Below are 18,116 nucleotides of genomic sequence, written 5' to 3' on the forward strand. Positions count from 1 at the left end.
TTACAGAAGTAGAACAAAAAATCTTAAAATTTGTATGTAGACACGAAAGGCCCTGAATAGCCAAAGCAATCTTGAGGGAAAAAGCAGGGCTGGAGGAATCAGACTCTCTGACTTCAGACTATACTACAAAGCTACAGTAATCAAGACAATATGGTACTGGCACAAAAACAGAAATATAGATCAGTGGAACAGGATGGAAAGCCCAGAGGTAAACCCACACACCTATGGTCAGCTAATCTATGACAAAGTAGGCAAGGATATACAATGGAGAAAAGACAGTCTCTTCAATAAGTGGTGCTCGGAAAACTAAACAGTTACATGTAAAAGAATGAAATTAGAACACTCCCTAACACCATACACCAAAATAAAATCAAAATGGATTAAAGACCAAAATGTAAGACTGGACACTGTAAAACTCTTAGAGGAAAACATAGGAAGAACACTCTTTGACATAAATCACAGCAAGATCTTTTTGACCCACCTCCTAGAGTAATGGAAATAAAAACAAAAACAAACAAACAGGACCTAATGAAACTTAAAAGTTTTTGTGCAGCAAAGGAAGCTATAAAGAAGACGAAAAGACAACCCTCAGAATGGGAGGAAATATTTGCAAACGAATCAGTGGACAAAGGGTTAATCTCCCAAATATATAAACAACTCATGCAGCTCAATATTAAAAAAAAAAAAAAAAACCCAATCAAAAAATGGGCAGAGACCTAAATAGACATTTCTCCAAAGAAGACATACAGATGGCCAAGAAACACATGAAAAGCTGCTCAACATCACTAATTATTAGAGAAATGAAAATCAAAACTACAGTGAGTTATCACCTCAGACCAGTTAGAATGGACATCAGCAGAAAATCTACAAACAACAAATGCTGGAGAGGGTGTGGAGAAAAGGGAACCCTCTTGCACTGTTGGTAGGAATGTAAATTGATACAGCTACTATGGAGAACAGTATGGAGGTTCCTTAAAAAACTAAAAATAGAATTATTATATGACCCAGCAATTGCACTACTGGGCACATACCCAGAGAAAACCATAATTCAAAAAGGCACATGCACCCCAATGTTCATTGCAGCACTATTTACAATAGCCAGGTCATGGAATCAACCTAAATGCCCCTTGACAGACAAATGGATAAAGAAGAGGTGGTACATATATACAATGGAATATTACTCAGTCATAAAAAGAATGAAATTGGGTCATTTATAGAGATGTGGATGGACATAGAGAGTGTCATACAGAGTGAAGTAAGTCAGAAGGAGAAAACATATATCGTATATTAATGCATATATGTGGAATCTAGAAAAATGGTACAGATGAACTAGTTTGCAAGGCAGAAATAGAGACACCGATGTAGAGGACAAATGTATGGACACCAAGGCGGGGAAAGTCGGGGGGCGCGGGTGGTGGTGGGATGAATTGGGAGATTGGCTTTGAGATACATACACCAATATGTATAAAATAACTAACTAATAAGAACCTGCTGTGTAAAAAAATAATTCAAAAAATTAAAAATAAAGAATTTGTTTTGGGACAGCTGTCTATTTCATATATACAGACTGAGACTGCATGTACCATCTGACGTTGACGTCAAGTGCCCCTCCCAGCCCCTTCATCTGTCACCTGAAAATCTGTGTGCATTTTTCTGGAGCCTTTTTTTTTTTTTGACTGCACCTCGAAGCTTGCAGGATATTAGGTCCCTGACCAGGGATTGAACCTGAGCCACTGCAGTGAAAGCACTGAATCCTAACCACTGGACCACTAGGGAATTCTCGTGTTCTGAAGTCACCTTTCTGGAAATGTGGAGCATAGAATGGTAGTAACGAGCACAGCAGAGTGGAACAATTCCAGGCTGATGCTGTAGTTCTAGTCCTGCCCCTAGAGAGAAACCTATGAGTAAGGCTTCTACTTGCTCAGGCAGCCGAGCATCAGAGTAGGGCATGCAGTGTGAGGGGAAGGCTGCCAGGCTGTCTCCCAAGGGGCCACCTAGCACGGCAGGTCTTAACAGGGTGAACCTCCCAAGAACAAATCTCAGGCTCACAGCTTGTGGGCTTAGAAACCGCATCATGGGGGCAGAGTATACTAAGTAATTTTTGAGGAGGTGGATGTGTGGAAACCCACGGTGCCAGTTTGTTAATCCACACCGAGAACCCTCTCTGCCGGAGAGGTGGGAACACTCGTGTGATTTCTCTCTCCCTGCCCTGGGAGCCACATCCTAATCCGAAGGTTGTCTGGTGAGCGTTGTCAGAGTGAAGGCAGTTAAGTGGATAAAGGAGAGAAAAATTGCGTGTCAGTGCCGTCTGGCTATGCATTTGGAAATTTTGAACTTTGCGGCTGTTGCCTGGACGGGCACTGCCCAGGTTTGTCTCTTACATGTTTTGTTTATTGTTGTTGTTTGAATTGTTACTGTCTTTTCCTTGGCTGACCAAACCTCATTCTGATTTGAATCATCCTTTCTTAAAATTCCTTAGAACTTACGAATTGGCCCAGGTCACACCCTGCCCCACCCCAACCTTGGGAAAATTTAAAGTAACTCTTCATACCTCTGACATGACCCATGATTGCTGATTTATAATTTACCTCTGAGCAGGTTTTTAATTTCCTTCATTTCTGGGTTTGAGGTAGACTTCTCACTGAGGCCGTCCAGTACTGATAATATGTAAACCGATTGTGTTACCCAGCCATTGCTCAGTTTCCTCGTCTGCGTAAGGTGCCAGATGAATTAGCTAACTGCTAAGGTAACTTCCAATGCTAAATGTCTACCTTCAAGTTTCAAGAGATTTTCCTCTTTTTTTTTTTTTTACTGAAGTATAGTTGATTTACAATATTAGTTTCAGGTGTACAGCATAAATGATTCAGTGTTTTTAACTTATACTCTATCAAAAGATATTACAAGATAACGGCTATAATTCCCTGTGCTCTACAATACATTCTTGTTCTTATCTATTTTACACATAGTAGTTTGTATCTCTTAATCCCATACCCCTAACATTCCCCTCCCCACTTCCTTCTCCCAGCTGGTAACCCCTCTAAAAAATAATACAAAGGAACGTATATAGCAAAACAGAAACAGACTCATAGAGATTTTCCTTTTAATGAAAAAATTTTGTGATTTGGTGAAGGTTAGCTTTCCTGCATCAGATGGCATGATTCCTTAACAAGTCCCCATGGCTGGCTGGCATCAAATAAGGCTAACACCTTTCCTTGGCTTTTTTTTAAAGAGCAAATCTGGATGCAGTCCACCATGAATTTGAATTGCAACTCTGTCCTCACAGTGCTTCTTTGGAAAAATCATATAACCTTTCATATTTCACTTGAGGCTTCTAAAATGATTTTCTAATTCTCTTTTCCATCAGTAGTTTATTAAGTGGAATTCTTCTGTAGCGAAGAACTTTGTCTCATCAACTGTTGGCCTTAAGTATGGTTAGTAAAGGAAAGGCAGGATAAATGCTTTCTTCTTTCCTTTTATTTATCATTTTCTTAATAATGAATTGGTATTTTATCAACCTCCAGCGGTGTTATGAGTGTTTTTAGCTTTTGAGCTCAGAATTTTAAAATATAGTTTGTATGTATCCGCAGATGTAATCCATATGTATGTAATCGATATACGTTAATACAGTCAATATTGTTTCTGATGAAATTGACATGAAGTCTGAGATTTGCTTTAAACTACTCTGGCACCTAAAAAGCAAACTGACAGCAAAGGGAGTGGAATAGGTGAATATGGGAAAGTTTTTTTTTCAGCTTTTGGGGAAGATCTTTATTTAGTGAGGCTGGGTGGTAGGTACATCGAGTCCATTGTACTATTCTTTTCACTTTTAGTATGGTTGAAATTTTCCCAGATAAAATAGCTCTAAAAAAAATACATAATTTTAAGGTTATCAGAGGTATAAATCTGAGTTCAGTCTTTAACTCTGGCCTATACATGAATACTGTGGAAAAAGATTCTTCGATGTTTATTGAAATGCCAGATATCACAACAGTTTCTAATCCTCATGCCACTGACAACAGCATGCCAATTATGTGCATATTTTCCAGGACTTTGGAAGAATTTTAGTATTTAACTTTATTGGCTCTGTTTATAAAACTCTTGTCACAATAACTGAGGCTGTCCACTTTTGAATGAAACAATGTTCAGGAAATAATATAATGTGAAAATCAATTGGTATCACAGTTCTTATATTACTAGCATCCCTTAAGAATTTGAAACAAAGTTACTTAATGCTCTCTGGATCTTATGCCAGAAAATAATTTGGCGTTTTAGCCATTCTGCACTGACTTCTTCAATATAATTGTGCTATTTCTTATTCCAGGTTTAAGTTTATCTATTCATGGGGCTGAAAAGCGTTTGCAAATCCACCAACGGCGAAGTGTGGCAAGCCACCCAGGGTCACGTCGCCTGCCCGTGGTCAGGCATTCCTCACTCCCACCAGGCAGAAGGTCAATAAAAATGGAGGCAAGGTCTTCTGGAATCACTAATGGGAAAACCAAAGTCTTCCACGCAGGTAATGCATGGGGAAGGGTCAACAGGGACCTGTGTTAGCAGCAGGCTGACACAGCCTGCATTATATTTTTATTGTCTGACTCTTCCATGCTTCCAGTTAAGCTTGCTTTTTTTTTTTTTTAACATCTCTATTGGAGTATAATTGCTTTACAATGGTGTGTTAGTTTCTGCTTTATAACAAAGTGAATCAGTTATACATATACATATGTTCCCATATCTCTTCCCTCTTGCATCTCCCTCCCTCCCACCCTCCCTATCCCACCCCTCTAGGTGGTCACAGAGCACCGAGCTGATCTCCCTGTGCTCTGCGGCTGCTTCCCACTACCAAACATAAAATAGAAAGCTTGCTTTTTAAAAAGAGTCTTGGTTTTTTTTTTCTCTCTCTCTCTCTTCACTTCAGTCAGTGGTAAATGTCACCAAGACCAATAGGAGGGAAGAGAGCTTGTTGTGTCAGAAAAGGTTAAGGCAACATTCTACTTCCAGTGGGAGAATCTAAATGAAAAATTTCAGTGAATAAACTTGCTCGGTTCAAAAAAGCTTATTGTGTAATAAAATAATAAAGAGATTTGGCCAGTTTCTTGATAATTTGCTCTAAGACAGCTCGGGGAAAAAGTCAAGCTGAAAATGTCCGCTTTGAAGCCTCAGTTATGTGGCTTGACTTGCCTGTATTTCCTCCTCAGGTGAAGGGAGAAAACTAAAGTTTCAAGGCTCTGAGAAGCATCTGTGATCTCTTGAAAATGTTAAAATGAGTGTATATCAAAGTTGGTAATTACAACTAAAAGTATTTGGGTGAGAGGCTCATTTAAGTGTTCATTCGTTCATTCATTCAACAAAGGTGTTGAGTGCATACTATATGCCAGGCATTGTTTTGGGCGCGGAGGAAAAACAAGTGAGCACTGTCTGTCTGACTCCCAGGAACATCAAATTGTGAGGAAATTCTGAAGTCACTTAGTATAAGTCTCACCCAATCCTGATTTCTCTGTGTAATGTCCTTGCAGGTGGCCACCCAACCTCAACTAAAGTCAAGCTTCCTTCTCTAGCCATGTCATCTTCTTTCTCTCAGCTGATAACCTCGTTTCCTAACCTCATGGAGAAACCCACAAGCCACTGGGCCTGAATGACTGCAGGTCCCTTACCCTGCATCTCCACGTATATCTCTGTTTACTCCCATCCTTCACCCTTTTCCTCTGGTTTTCAAAAGATGAGGGTCTTCCCACTATCCTTGACCAAGCTTTCACCTGTATCCTTGGCCACGCTTTTCCTCTCTTGGACCTTGCCCTTTCCCCTCATTCTGTGAAGAAGGCTAAAGCTTCTCTCGTTCTAATCATCTTCATTTGACACCGCATCCTTTTCTCTCTTCCGCCACTTCTCCCCTCCCTTCTGAGCCAGACTTCTGAAAGAGTCATCTGCTTGGCTTGGCTCTACTCTCTGCCTTCCCAGCCACTCTTCAACCCAACACCGTCGGGTTTCTGCCTCCTCCTCTCCGTCATGGCGGTTCTTGAGGCCCTTAGTGACCCCCTTTTACCGTAATGTGGTGAGTAGCAGACTCTTCTGATGCCCCCGACCGGAATGGACCACGACTTCTTCCCAAAGCACTCCTCTGACTTCCATGATGGCCTTCTTTCTTGGTTCTCATCTCACGTCTCTCACAGGTAACTCTTAACAGTTCCCCAACCTCCAGCATCTCTCTCATCCTCTTGCCTGCTGTCATAGTGTATCCTTTACACCAAATACAGAATGATTCATTTCCACCCCTGATCATGCCATTCATCTTGCTTGTCCTACTCATTCTAGGGCAAAGGCCAAACCTCTTAGCAAGTTAAAAACAAATGCCCATCATGATCTGGCCCCTAGTGCTTCTCTTCCTTTTTTTGCCCCCTTCTGCCTTAAACTTTATACTCTAATGTGTCAGCTGGGGTTCAACCAGAAAAGCAGGGCCAGTAGAAGATTTGTACTAGAGATTTATTAAAAAGAATTGACTTACCTGATTGTGAGGGCTGTCTAGGCCGGTCTGAAATCCATAGGGCAGGCTGTTAGGAAGGGCAGGCTGGTACTCTTGGGCACAGTGGAGGTCACTGTCTACAGGTGGAATTTCTTCTTCAGGACAGCCTTAGCTCTGGTTTTAAGACCTTTCGGCTGATTGAATCAGCACCCCAACTCTCTTGTCTAGGATAATCTCCCTTATTTAAAGTAACCGATTATGGACTTGTAAAACACCTTCCCAGCAGCGTCCGGATTAGTGTTCACCGAGTAACTGGGGACTCTAGTCCAGCCAAGTTGGCACATCAACTAGACCATGACGTCTGATCAGACTGACTTGCTTTCAGCTCTCCAGACACGTGATGCTATGTCATATCTCTCAACGTTTGTTCATGCTGCTTGCTCTAGGATACCCTGGTTTTGCTCCATAATCTTTTAATATTTTGAAATCGTCTGTCTCTCCACCATAATGTCTTTAAAGGCATGGATTCTGGGATATTTATCTTGTACCTCCATTAAATAATTTGTAGGGTGGGACTGAACTGACCCTTCGTTAGCTGTTTTTCAGACTATTATTATAGAGTTCCTTAAATTTTTTTCTAGGTTTATTAGGGTATAATTGACAAACTACAATCACATTCTAATTGCTCTACCTGCCTTGCAGCAAATATTTATTGAGGGCCAATTTGGTTTCCAAGCATTCTTCAAGTACTTGGAATACATCAGCGAATGAAACAAAGATCCCTGCCCCTGAAGAGTTAACGTATTATGTGGGGGAGATAGGTAATATGTAAACATAATAAACAGTGTTTAGGAAGAAGATAAATATTATGGATAAGAGAAAAAGTAGGGGAAATCAGGTGGTAGGGTTGCATGTTGCAATTTTAAATAAGGTGGTCAGCATGTAGGCCACATTGTGGAGAAGATGTGTGATCAAGGGCTAGAAGGAGCTGAGAGGGCCGCTGAGATGAACAAGTTCATCCCAGCAGAGGGATAGCCAGTTGACAGGCCCTACGATAGGAATGAGTCTGGCAGTTTGAGGAAAAGCACAGAGACCCCTGAGCTTGGAGTGAGAAGGAAACATCAGCTCAGTGAGGTCAGAGGGACCAGATGGGGCAGGGTCTTGCAGGCCATGTAAGGACTTTGAGCCCTATATGAAATGGGAGCTTTTAAGGGGTTTTGAGCAGAAGAATCCCATGATCTGACTTATTTTTTAACAGGATCACTTTAGCTGTTATTTGAGGATAGACTATAGGGGTAGAGGGTGAAAGGAGGAAGGTCAGGTAGGAGGCCACCATAATAATCAAGTTGAGACATGATGGTAGCTCTTACTAGAGGTAGAAAAAGGCACAGAAAAGTGTTAAACATCACTAATTATTAGAGAAATGCAAATCAAAACTACAATGAGGTGTCACCTCACACCAGTCAGAATGGCCTTCATCAAAAACTCTACGAACAATAAATGCTGGAGAGGGTGTGGAGAAAAGGGAACCCTCTTGTACTGTTGGTGGGAATGTAACTTGATACAACCACTATGGAAAACAGTATGAAGGTTCGTTAAAAAACTAAAAATAGAACTACTATATGACTAGTAATTCTACTACTGGGCATATACCCAGAGAAAACCATAATTCAAAAAGGCACATGCACGCAAGCACTATTCACAATAGCCAGGACATGGAAGCAACCTAAATGTCCATCGACAGATGAATGGATAAAGAAGATGTGGTACATATATATGTAATGGAATATTACTTAGTCATGAAAAGGAACAAAACTGGGTCATTTATAGAGATGTGGATGGACCTAGACACTATCATACAGAGTGAAGTAAGTCAGAAAGAGAAAAAAAAAAAACATTGTATATTAACACATATATGTGGAATCTAAAAAAATGGTACAGATGATCTTATTTGCAAAGCAGAAATAAAGACACAGACGTAGAGAACAAACATATGGATACCAAGTGGGGAGTGGGATGAATTGGGAGACGGGGTTTGACATATATACAATATTGATATTATGTAAAAATAGATAACTAAGGAGAACCTTCTGTAAAGCACAGGGAACTCTACTCAGTGCTCTGTGGTGACGTAAATGGGAAGGAACTCCAAAAAAGAGGGGATATATGTATACGTATAGCTGATTCACTTTGCTGCACAGTAAAAACTAACACAACATTGTAAAGCAACTATACTCCAATAAAAATTTAAAAATAAAATAAAGTTGGGCCACAGAGTTTCAATGGATTAGATGTGGGATAAGAGAGAAAGGAGAGCTAAGTATGACTATATGGTTTTTGACTCGAGTAAATGTGTTTGGTATCAACTGAGATGGAGAAGGCTGAAGGCAAAGCGGACTTAGTGGATTTGAGGGCAGAAGTGGGGTCAGGATCGGAGTCTGTGGGCAACTGGAGAGATCACGTAGGTGGTGGGATAAACATATTTGGAGTTTGAGAGATTGGTCTGGGAAGGAGATATAAAATCGACTGTTGTTGACAAGTCATCTGAGATGACCAGATGGAGAAGGGGGAGAGGATTAAGGGCTGAAATCTGGCACACCCCAATAGTAAAGGTCAGAACATGAAAAGCAAAACACAAGCAAAGAAGGCCGAGAAGGAATGGCCAGCAAGGGTGGAGAGAAGCCAGAAATTACACGTCTTGGAAGTTAAGTAAAGAAAGTTTATCACAAGGAGAGGAGTGATTATCTAGGTTAAATGTTGCTAAAAGTCAAGTAAGATGAGAAATAAGAATTGGCCGTTGATTTTAGTAAAGTGGAGATCGATGGTGATTTTCAGAAGGACAGCTTTGGTGAAGTGGTGGGGATGAAACTCTGATTAAAGTGTGTCTCAGACAGAATGGAAGCATAGGAATTGGATGCTGAGAATATAGACAACTTTTTAAAAGTAGTTTTGCTGTGAAGGGTAGCGAAGAACTAGGGCAGCCACCGGGGGAGAAGCGAGGTCAAGAGAGTTTCTTTGCAAAATAGCAACTCTCCAGCAGATAAGTGGCGTTGGGGAGAGGGAAGAATTCATGATGTGAGGATTGGTGAGAGAAATGAGAGCCGTGTGCACAACAGAATCATGAACAGTTTATCTGTGATAACAGATGGGAAGGGAGGGTGTGTAGATGTTGGCAATGTGAGGAGGGTCTGAGAAGTTCTTTTGCTGCTGTTTCAGTTTTATCTGTAATGTGGTAAGGAAGGTCATAACTGAGAACGAGAAGGGAGTGAGATTGTTTGAGAGGATGGTAGGATGGTGTAAACGGTGGAATGTGGTTGCCGGCCCACATTAAATGGCTGTTTGAGGTTCATGGTCATGAAATTAAACTAGGACTAGTTACCATGGTTGTGTGTTTTTCTTTGACCTTGTTTAGCTACGTGAATGAAAACAAAGAATATATCAATATATAGAGTTATATTTAGTCAGGGTTTTGATTTTACCAAGGAATTAGGAAAAGAGGGAGAGAGGGGGAATCAAAGGTGCACTAGAGAGAATGATAACAGTCGATCATGTGTTTTAAGCTTAATACACAGGGAAGTGAAGCCATCCGGAGGGGGGAGTGAGTTTCAGTGGAAAGTTGATAGGATCACTTGGTTGGAGGTTCAAGAGGGGATTAAAGGGTACTGAGGTTAGGACAGGGGAAGAAGAGCTGAAAAGAGGTGGTAGTGAAAGAGTAGAATGCAGGGCACTGATACTAAGAAGGGCGTTGCTGTTATTAGTAATGATGAGGTTGAGGTTAGGGTATGAAGTTAGTGGGGATGGAGGGCAAGGTCAGTGGAGGAAAGTATTCTCAGAATGAGAGGCCAGGGTTTGGGAAGGATCATCTACATAGATATTGAAATTGAATTGAATAGTTTGGGGAGAGTGATGTAAGCCAGGAGGTAACCTCATCAGGAAATGAGGGAGCATGAATGATCTGGAAGGCAGCAGGTGGGTGCAGTGATGACACGGAGAGAAGGTGATATAATAAAACAACCTGAGATTCAAGGCTGGGAGAGTTTAGGGAAGGGGGAAGAACAATGGTCTGAAGGTGGCATGAGGACTCAAGGAAGACACCCGCCTCCCCCACCCCATTCTCCAGATCCTTTGGTGTCAGGGCTGTGGGACCAAAATAGTACCATAGGAAAGAGCCACGGGGAAGCTGTGACCTCTGGGAAGAGCCAGGCTTTCATGAAAGCAAGAAGATGAAGGGGCCAATCTGAGAAAAGGCTGATGGGAAGAGAATTCTGGAAGGCCCAGTGAGCCCAGTTTTTGAAACCTCTACAGTTTCACCTCTCCCTATTTTTCCTGGCATCTTTTATACTAGGTAACCTGCCTTGTTCTCCCTTCTCCACAGCTCTGCACTATTTCTCAAGTAGGCTTTTACTCTTCCAGTTCTCTGCTATTATTCAAGTTCCTCGCTCTTTTCGGAATGCCCCTACCTCAATGCATCTCTCTCAAGCCCTTCTCATTCCTCAAAGTGTATCCCAAATCCCCCCTCCTCCCAAAAGCCTTTCTGATCCAACTGGTCAGAACTTGGAAGCCTTATCAAAGGCTGATTATTTGCTGTTTGTCCCAATCTATTGCACTCACTGGGTATAGGTATGCAAGCCTTATCAAAGGCTGATTATTTGCTGTTTGTCGCAATCTATTGCACTCACTGGGTATAGGTTTGCATTCTGAAGCTATGCAGGGTAAATCTATTCTTCTTTCAATGCTGATCTTTTAGTCGTTCAAAAACTCATCTTGAGCTATTTGCCAACTGAAACATTTTCTAGTTCCTTCGATGCTCCCTTCAAACAGCATGGTTTTCACCTTCTTTACCATCCTACCCACTCCACTCTTAGAATAAGTCTTATTTCATTACTGCATCTTTGGAAATACAGTGCCCAGAATTGTACAGAACAGTCTGTTTGTGTTTGACCCAGTCAGAGAAGAGTCAGTCTTTGACATCCTCTACTGATATTAATGTAATAAACATTTGAAGAAATGTTAAGATACTTCCTAGTGGTGTGACGTCAGCATATCTTGTCACTGCTCTTACCTTAAAACACGCATCACTACATTTATCTATCATAATTTTATCATCGATTCTTGAACCCTGCTTGCATTGGCTATTGGTTGAAAATATAAATAAAACCAATTCTTTAGCACATAATTATCGTTAAGAAAAATCATATTAAACAAATTATGATTAGAAACCTGTTTTTGAAAATATATGTATTTAAAACACGTTATTAAGATAGATGTGACTTCAATTCCATCCTTTTATTTTTAGTGTACTTTTACTAATGCATCATCGTTCTCTGTTGGGAGATTATAGAAGAGCTCTCAAACCGAGTTTCTTATTTGCAGTGAATCATAGATCTTAGAAGCAGCGTGTGCATTTTAGTCATAGTGAGGCCTATTAAATCATCCATCTACTTTTTACAAAGTTAATAATCTCGATTCCCAAAGCACTTTCTAAAAGCCCACTCAGACTGGTCGAAAAGAAAGAACAAGAAAATCTTGTAGATCTTCTGTGCCGTCAGCCCTGAACAATTTCAGTTCATTTATTCCCCTTTGAGTTTACAAACACTTCTGAGTGCCTACTATGTCCTAACAAATATTTATTTGGAGGGTACTTCATTGGGGCTGGAATGGTGTAGAACTCTATTGCACATGGACCTTGGGGAGCTCACAGTCATGTCCAGAAAGACCATCAGTCAGGGCTCTTTGGTTATAAATAACTGAAAGCAATTATTTAATCCAAGCAAAGAAGGAATTTAAATTTGAAGGATATGGATGGAAAGGCTGGAGAACTGGCCTTGGAAAAGGAACAGATACCAAGAAAAGGACTATTTGACTTTCTGGAGTAAGTGAACCCTTACCATTTTTCTTGGTTTTTGCATCATTTGGCTCCGTTTTTGAAGACCTGGAAGAGATTCTATCAGCCATGTGCCTTTCCCTTGGTTGGGCAGTGAGTGATGAGAGATAAAAGGATAGGACAGAGGAGGCCTCCCTCATCAGCTTTGATAGTAGGAGGATAGGACGCCTTGATTTCTCCTCCCACCCAGGCTGCACACAGTAAGGGAAAGACATTTCCCCAAAAGGAAATAGAGGTGATGTTAGAAAAGGGAAATGTATATGGAAGAATATCCACTACTTAACCTGCTATAATAGAATTCATTGTATTAAGGGCTAGAATAGAGATATAAATGAAATTATGGAAACATTATTACTAGGGAAAAGATATAAGAAGGATTCTACAGATTGGACTTTGAAGGTCAGCTAAGACATCAACAGGAAGATGGAGGGATGGCCATTCAGATACAGGAAAGAGCGTAATAATAGTGCATTATAGTGGTGAGCAGCGCAAGCTTTGTCGTTAGATGTTTTAAACCCACATATGTTCCCTAATAGCTATGCAGACTTGGGCAAATGACTTAATTTCTCTGAATCTTTTTCCTCATCAGCAAAATGAGCAATACTGTCTCACAGTGTTAGGGTTGCCAGATGAAACACAGGACTTGGTTAAATTTCAGATAAACAACAAATACCTTTTGGTGTAAGAATGTCCCATGAATTGCATGAGGCAGACTTATGATAAAAATTTATTAGTTTATTTGAAATTCAAATTACCTGAGCACCCTATATTTTTATGTGTTATATCTGGCAACCCTATGTGGCATTGTCATGCCAGGTAAATTCATTCATGTAAAATGCTCTATATGATCCTTGCACGATAAGGCGACAGGAGCAAAGGATCATTTTTGTTGTCACCATCATCCGAGACAAAATTCACAAGCCTGAAAGTACTTACGTCCCAGAAGCATTTCTCACTCGGTCCTTGAAGCATAGAGCAGTTTCCCAGTTAACTTGAGCCAGGTTAACAATTAAGACGGTTTCCCTTTATGCTGCACTGACGCAGGAGCTGTTCACCTTCATCTTGTATTTGTATGATTTCTCTTTCCTTCTGATTGTTTCAGATGTTTCTCTTGTGTATGGATTTCATTTTGACCTTATCTTTTAGCCGCTCGTAATTCATGAATATTATTCCACTTTATAGGCCAATAATAAAAGTATTAAATAGCACCAGGCTTGGAACTGTCATGTAAGGGTCAAGAACAGAGTCAACTGAAGCACTGCTCGCGAATTTTTGAATTTGAAAGTGTAAAGCTTAATGACTATGGGTCACATTATCCCAGTTTAATGACTGTGCCACACAAAATAGAATTAGAAGCTTTGTGAAATCTAAAATATTTCTTCTATTGCTTTTCCTTTATATGATAGGCCCATCGTATAGTCCTAGAGAAATGCCATTAGTCACAGAATTTGTCCTTTATTCTCTTCTAGAGTTGGTAAAATGTTTTGCTGATATATTTCATTATTTTCCCAAGTAATCTCTAACACAATTCCTTTTATCTCCCTTTAAAAGCCTAAGCAGCCCTTTCCCCTTTTATGCATGATTATTTTTCCCTTATATAGATATGTATTTAAATGCTGGGACAAGTTGATTTCACAGGAGAGAAACTTTAGGATTTTATTGTTTCCAGTGAGCTAGAACAACATGTATACATGTCATCTGTATACTGTCGTCTTATGCTATCTGTATACAGACGGTACTAAATGTTTGACAATAATAAAATTACAGCCCCCCTTAAGTACTCTACTGTATTCTCAACCTCAAAAACTGTTAAGCTATTTGCATTCATTATTTCATTTAATTCCATAATATCCTCATGCTGTCAGCCTTATTTTATGGTTGGGGAAACTAAGGCACAGAGAAGGTTTAAGTAACTTGCCCCAAAACACGCAGCCAGTAAGTGGCGGAGGCAGGATTCCAACTCTGGTGGTTTGATTCTCTCATTACCTTCTTCAGACAACTTGGTAGCAATATTTCTAGCAAGTTTGTATACCAAACCTTTGGAAAATTTAAAGCCCTGTAATAGTTCAACCCGTAGCATAAGAAGACTATATTGAAGAAGGGACCAGTTAGATTCCACTGAAAACATAGTCACCTTAACCAGTTATTTCTTTCTATATCAGTGATGCTCCACTTTGTAGCATCATTTTTGTTCTACTCTGCATTAGACCTTTGTTTTTTCATCTTCCCTTTTTCAAATTCCAGTGTATGTCAAGGCCTGATCTCAAATTAGGGAAACAGAATTAACTCAGCAAGTACCTTTCACATTCTGTTTAACGTAAGTACCAGAGGCTGTGGGGAAAAGGAGAGAAAAGGAGCAATTAAGCAGAGATTTGAAGAAAGAAAGACAGCAAAGAAAGACTTGTGTGTTGGCTGACTTGTTTCTAGTTCTGCCAAGATGAGAGTCAAGATTCAGCTCATTCTTTAGGGGAAATAAGTAAACATATGGCTAATCTTGACCACAGTAATAATCATGGTGCCACCACCTTATGTTAGATGATGCTCCATTGTCTCCAAAGGGCTTCCACAAATATTTCTCCTGCATCTCACTGAGTTCTCACAGCGGTCTGTGAGGCAGAATTAGCCCTGCTTTACTGTGCCTCAGGAAATGAAATTGCTTGACAAAAAGTACAAAATTAGTCATTGATGGACCCTAGGTAAAACCCATGTCTTTAGTTTCTTACGAGTGTTTTTTCCCACCGAGCCAGTTTTTTTTCCTTGAGGGTGAAAATGGTTGAGTGTGAAATTTATTGTTTTCTCATCACCTTATCCGGGAACAGACATTTTACTGAGAATTGTGCCTGAAACTTCTTTATTGAACCTGAGGAATCTGGCTACTCTTCTTGAATGAATCTGAAGCTTGGATGAAAATATATATTTACTTTTCTATTTGTGAAATGGATTTTTGGTGTGGCTGGAAGATAAGATCTTCCACATGGCTTTGAGAATATGTGGGAGAAAAAGTATAAGAGCTACTTTGGGCCTCTGTTTTATTTCTCATTGCCTTGAAGGTGAATGTGGTATCTTTCTAAACTATGGTTTAGAAATAACACTAATCATCCTTCATTTGAATCTCTTCCTCTTTAAGTGGCTTTTTTGTAAAATGTGTGATGTGAGTTTAGTAAATAGAGGGGTGCTTAGGAAAAGAAGCTGTTTTGAGCCTTGAAATGTGGGCATTGGGATCTGTGCGCCTTGCTATCATTTGCTGAGTAACAAAATGGAGTTTTCCAAAAATACATACCAAATTCTTCCCTTAGAAATTTTCACTTTTTCCCCTTTGCTGAGGGACATATGCACATATTTTGACCTATGTAGTGCATTTAGAGAGAATTTTCTGAAGAATCTTTTCACAACCATTTGAATATACAAAGTGAGTAAAGAAAAGCTACAGAAAAGGCATCCACAAAGAAACTATTTCTGGAAAGAGTGTTGTGTTTTAATGGAATTTAGAACTGCATCTTCTGCCCAAGTCTATTTCAAATAACTTTATATTTAAGAAGCTTGGAGAGATTTAAATAAATACTAACTCAAGATCATATGACTATAACTAGTGGCCTGAGCCCTAAACCTAAACTAAGTTCTTCATCGTGGTAGATAGACGGTGAATAGTAAGCTTCTGCTCTACTTACTTAATTCCCTGAGTTAGGGATAAGAGGCCGACGCACAAGATGGACAGAGCCCTGGCTCTCAAGAGGCTTGTTGTTTTGCAAGGCCATTCTCTTTCATACATTCATCTTAGGCCCTTCTGAAGATTTACTGTGCAAGTTAAAAGAGTAAACAACATTATAGTGATGCTGAAAGTATCATGGTTTCTACTCCGTAACCCCTCCTAATCCTGAGTTTCTCTCTTCCCTTCCTCGGCAAGAGTCACCGTTGTCATAGCAACAGAACTCAGCATCTAGGAGATTGGAAGACCCCCATGGAGCCCTGCCTACACTCCCACACAAATCCTTCCTGCCATTTAAGGGTTTGCAGCTCTGGTTTCCAGGCCCTCTTTGGAACTCTTAATGCAGGCATTCTGTATAATTTCGGAGATCACTATCTTGCCAATCCTGGGAAACATAGAAGTAATTTTGTTGAAGGTCAGCCATTACTGGCTGAAGCAGTGGGATTATTATTTCCATTTTAGACCCTGAGAAACATTCACCCGCTGTTAGCTAAATATGGTTCTCCAGTAAGCACCCAGTCCAGAATTGGGTCCTTAGAACTACTCAGTGTTAATCATTTGAAGAAATGTCTTTAGCTTTGATAGTGACGGGTGTGGGTGAATCAATCTGTGTATTCCTGCTAATACAAAGCCGAGCTTTCTTCTGTAAAAGAATGATCTTGCAAATCACTAGATTTATAGTTAAGCAACACTAATATGAAAGAGTGGGATTTGTGTGTCTTTTTACAATAGCACGTATGAAGCATCTTCTGTTGTGAAGGTTTTTTTAGCTTATGGTACACTAAATAGAGTTTGGTAAGCGCTGTAAATGAAGTTAAGAAACACAGATGGAAAGTTTTTCCAGAACCAGTGAAATATCCCACAAGTAAATCTAGGGTTTCCAATGTCAGATCCTCCAGAAGAATTGGGTTCATTTCCCTGCTTCCTTCCTAGAAGATTTATTGTGGACACTGGCTGATATAGGGAAAGTCTGAAAAGAAGACAGACTATACCTCCCTCCCTTCTTAATATCATTCTCCATCTTAACACTGTCTTAGGAACACTGAATTCATTCATGGGGAATTGAAAACACACTCCCAGTTTCAAAAATGGTGTCTTTGCAGCCTATTAAGTCCAAAAATATTACATGTGAGGGTTCATTTTAGATATTTATATCAAGTGTTGAAATATCACTGCTCTCTATTCTGTAAAAAATGCTGCATTTGAGGATTTGTATTAAATATACCTCTCTGGACAGGAACTACCAATTTTATTTGCAGAATATAAATTGAATGTAGACAGAAGCTTAGATAGAGCATCATTTATTATGAGGTAGTCATGGAAAATACCATTTGTCCCCTTAAGCTTACTTTACAGGGTCCTCCATCTTTTGTGTTTCACGGGGAAGTTAAGATTTGATTTGTCACACTTTCCTTTACTTGTTTCAATGTGGAGTAACTATTCCAAATCCAGATTACAGGATTTTTTTTTTTTACTAAATTGTTTTTATTTAGTATAGGTCCTAAACCTGGAATTGGCCCTCATTTTGCAGAGAAGGAATATATCACTTAAAATTTTTAGTGGATCATGATGGCTTAACACTATAACCAAATTATTACTAAATACAAATTATAAACCAAATTATTTACATATGTGTAAATAATTGATAATTTTTAAAAGAGCTCAAAAAATTGTCCCTTCATTTTATAAATGAGGTTCATTATTTAATGGCTTAGGAACACAGAAAAATGGAATTTAAATCCAGGTCAGTGTAGTGTCAAAATATGCTTTTTATATCATTTTGTGTTAACTTGCAAATATAAGATCATCTGTATTTGATTGAACAAAAAAATTGAATTTTAAGTAATTTATTTAAAGCTACTATACTTAGGCAATATAATAGAAAAATTATATCGATAATAATGATTTGATGGGTGAGTGGGGGGCAAGGGGGAGTGGCAGTAATAGTAAGTTATATTGTCTTGTATCATAGCAGAAAACTATGTAACAGATATTTGATCCTTAAACAATGGGGGGAGGCGGTTAATCTGCATATAATATATAGTTGGCTCTCCCAGTCAGTGGTTCCTTCC

General features: G+C 39.6%; 1 protein-coding gene across 2 annotated transcripts in view; it reads left to right on the forward strand.

Moving 5' to 3' along the window:
• Positions 1 to 4,443: 4,443 nt before the first annotated feature.
• The window catches only part of ANO4 (anoctamin 4), a gene marked incomplete at both ends in the record, with an annotated part of 231,406 nt that continues 217,733 nt past the window's right edge, over positions 4,444 to 18,116 (forward strand). Inside the window, one exon of one of the 2 annotated variants that reach the window (XM_082850054.1) lies at positions 4,444 to 4,513. In XM_082850054.1, coding sequence (XP_082706180.1) covers positions 4,459 to 4,513 — 55 coding nt within the window. The remainder of the gene's footprint in view (positions 4,514 to 18,116) is intronic. The other variant, XM_082850055.1, reaches the window with a different exon arrangement.

The sequence above is a fragment of the Leucopleurus acutus genome (genome assembly GCF_964270905.1).
Source record: "Leucopleurus acutus genome assembly, chromosome: 11".
NCBI classification, from domain to species: Eukaryota; Metazoa; Chordata; class Mammalia; order Artiodactyla; family Delphinidae; genus Leucopleurus; species Leucopleurus acutus.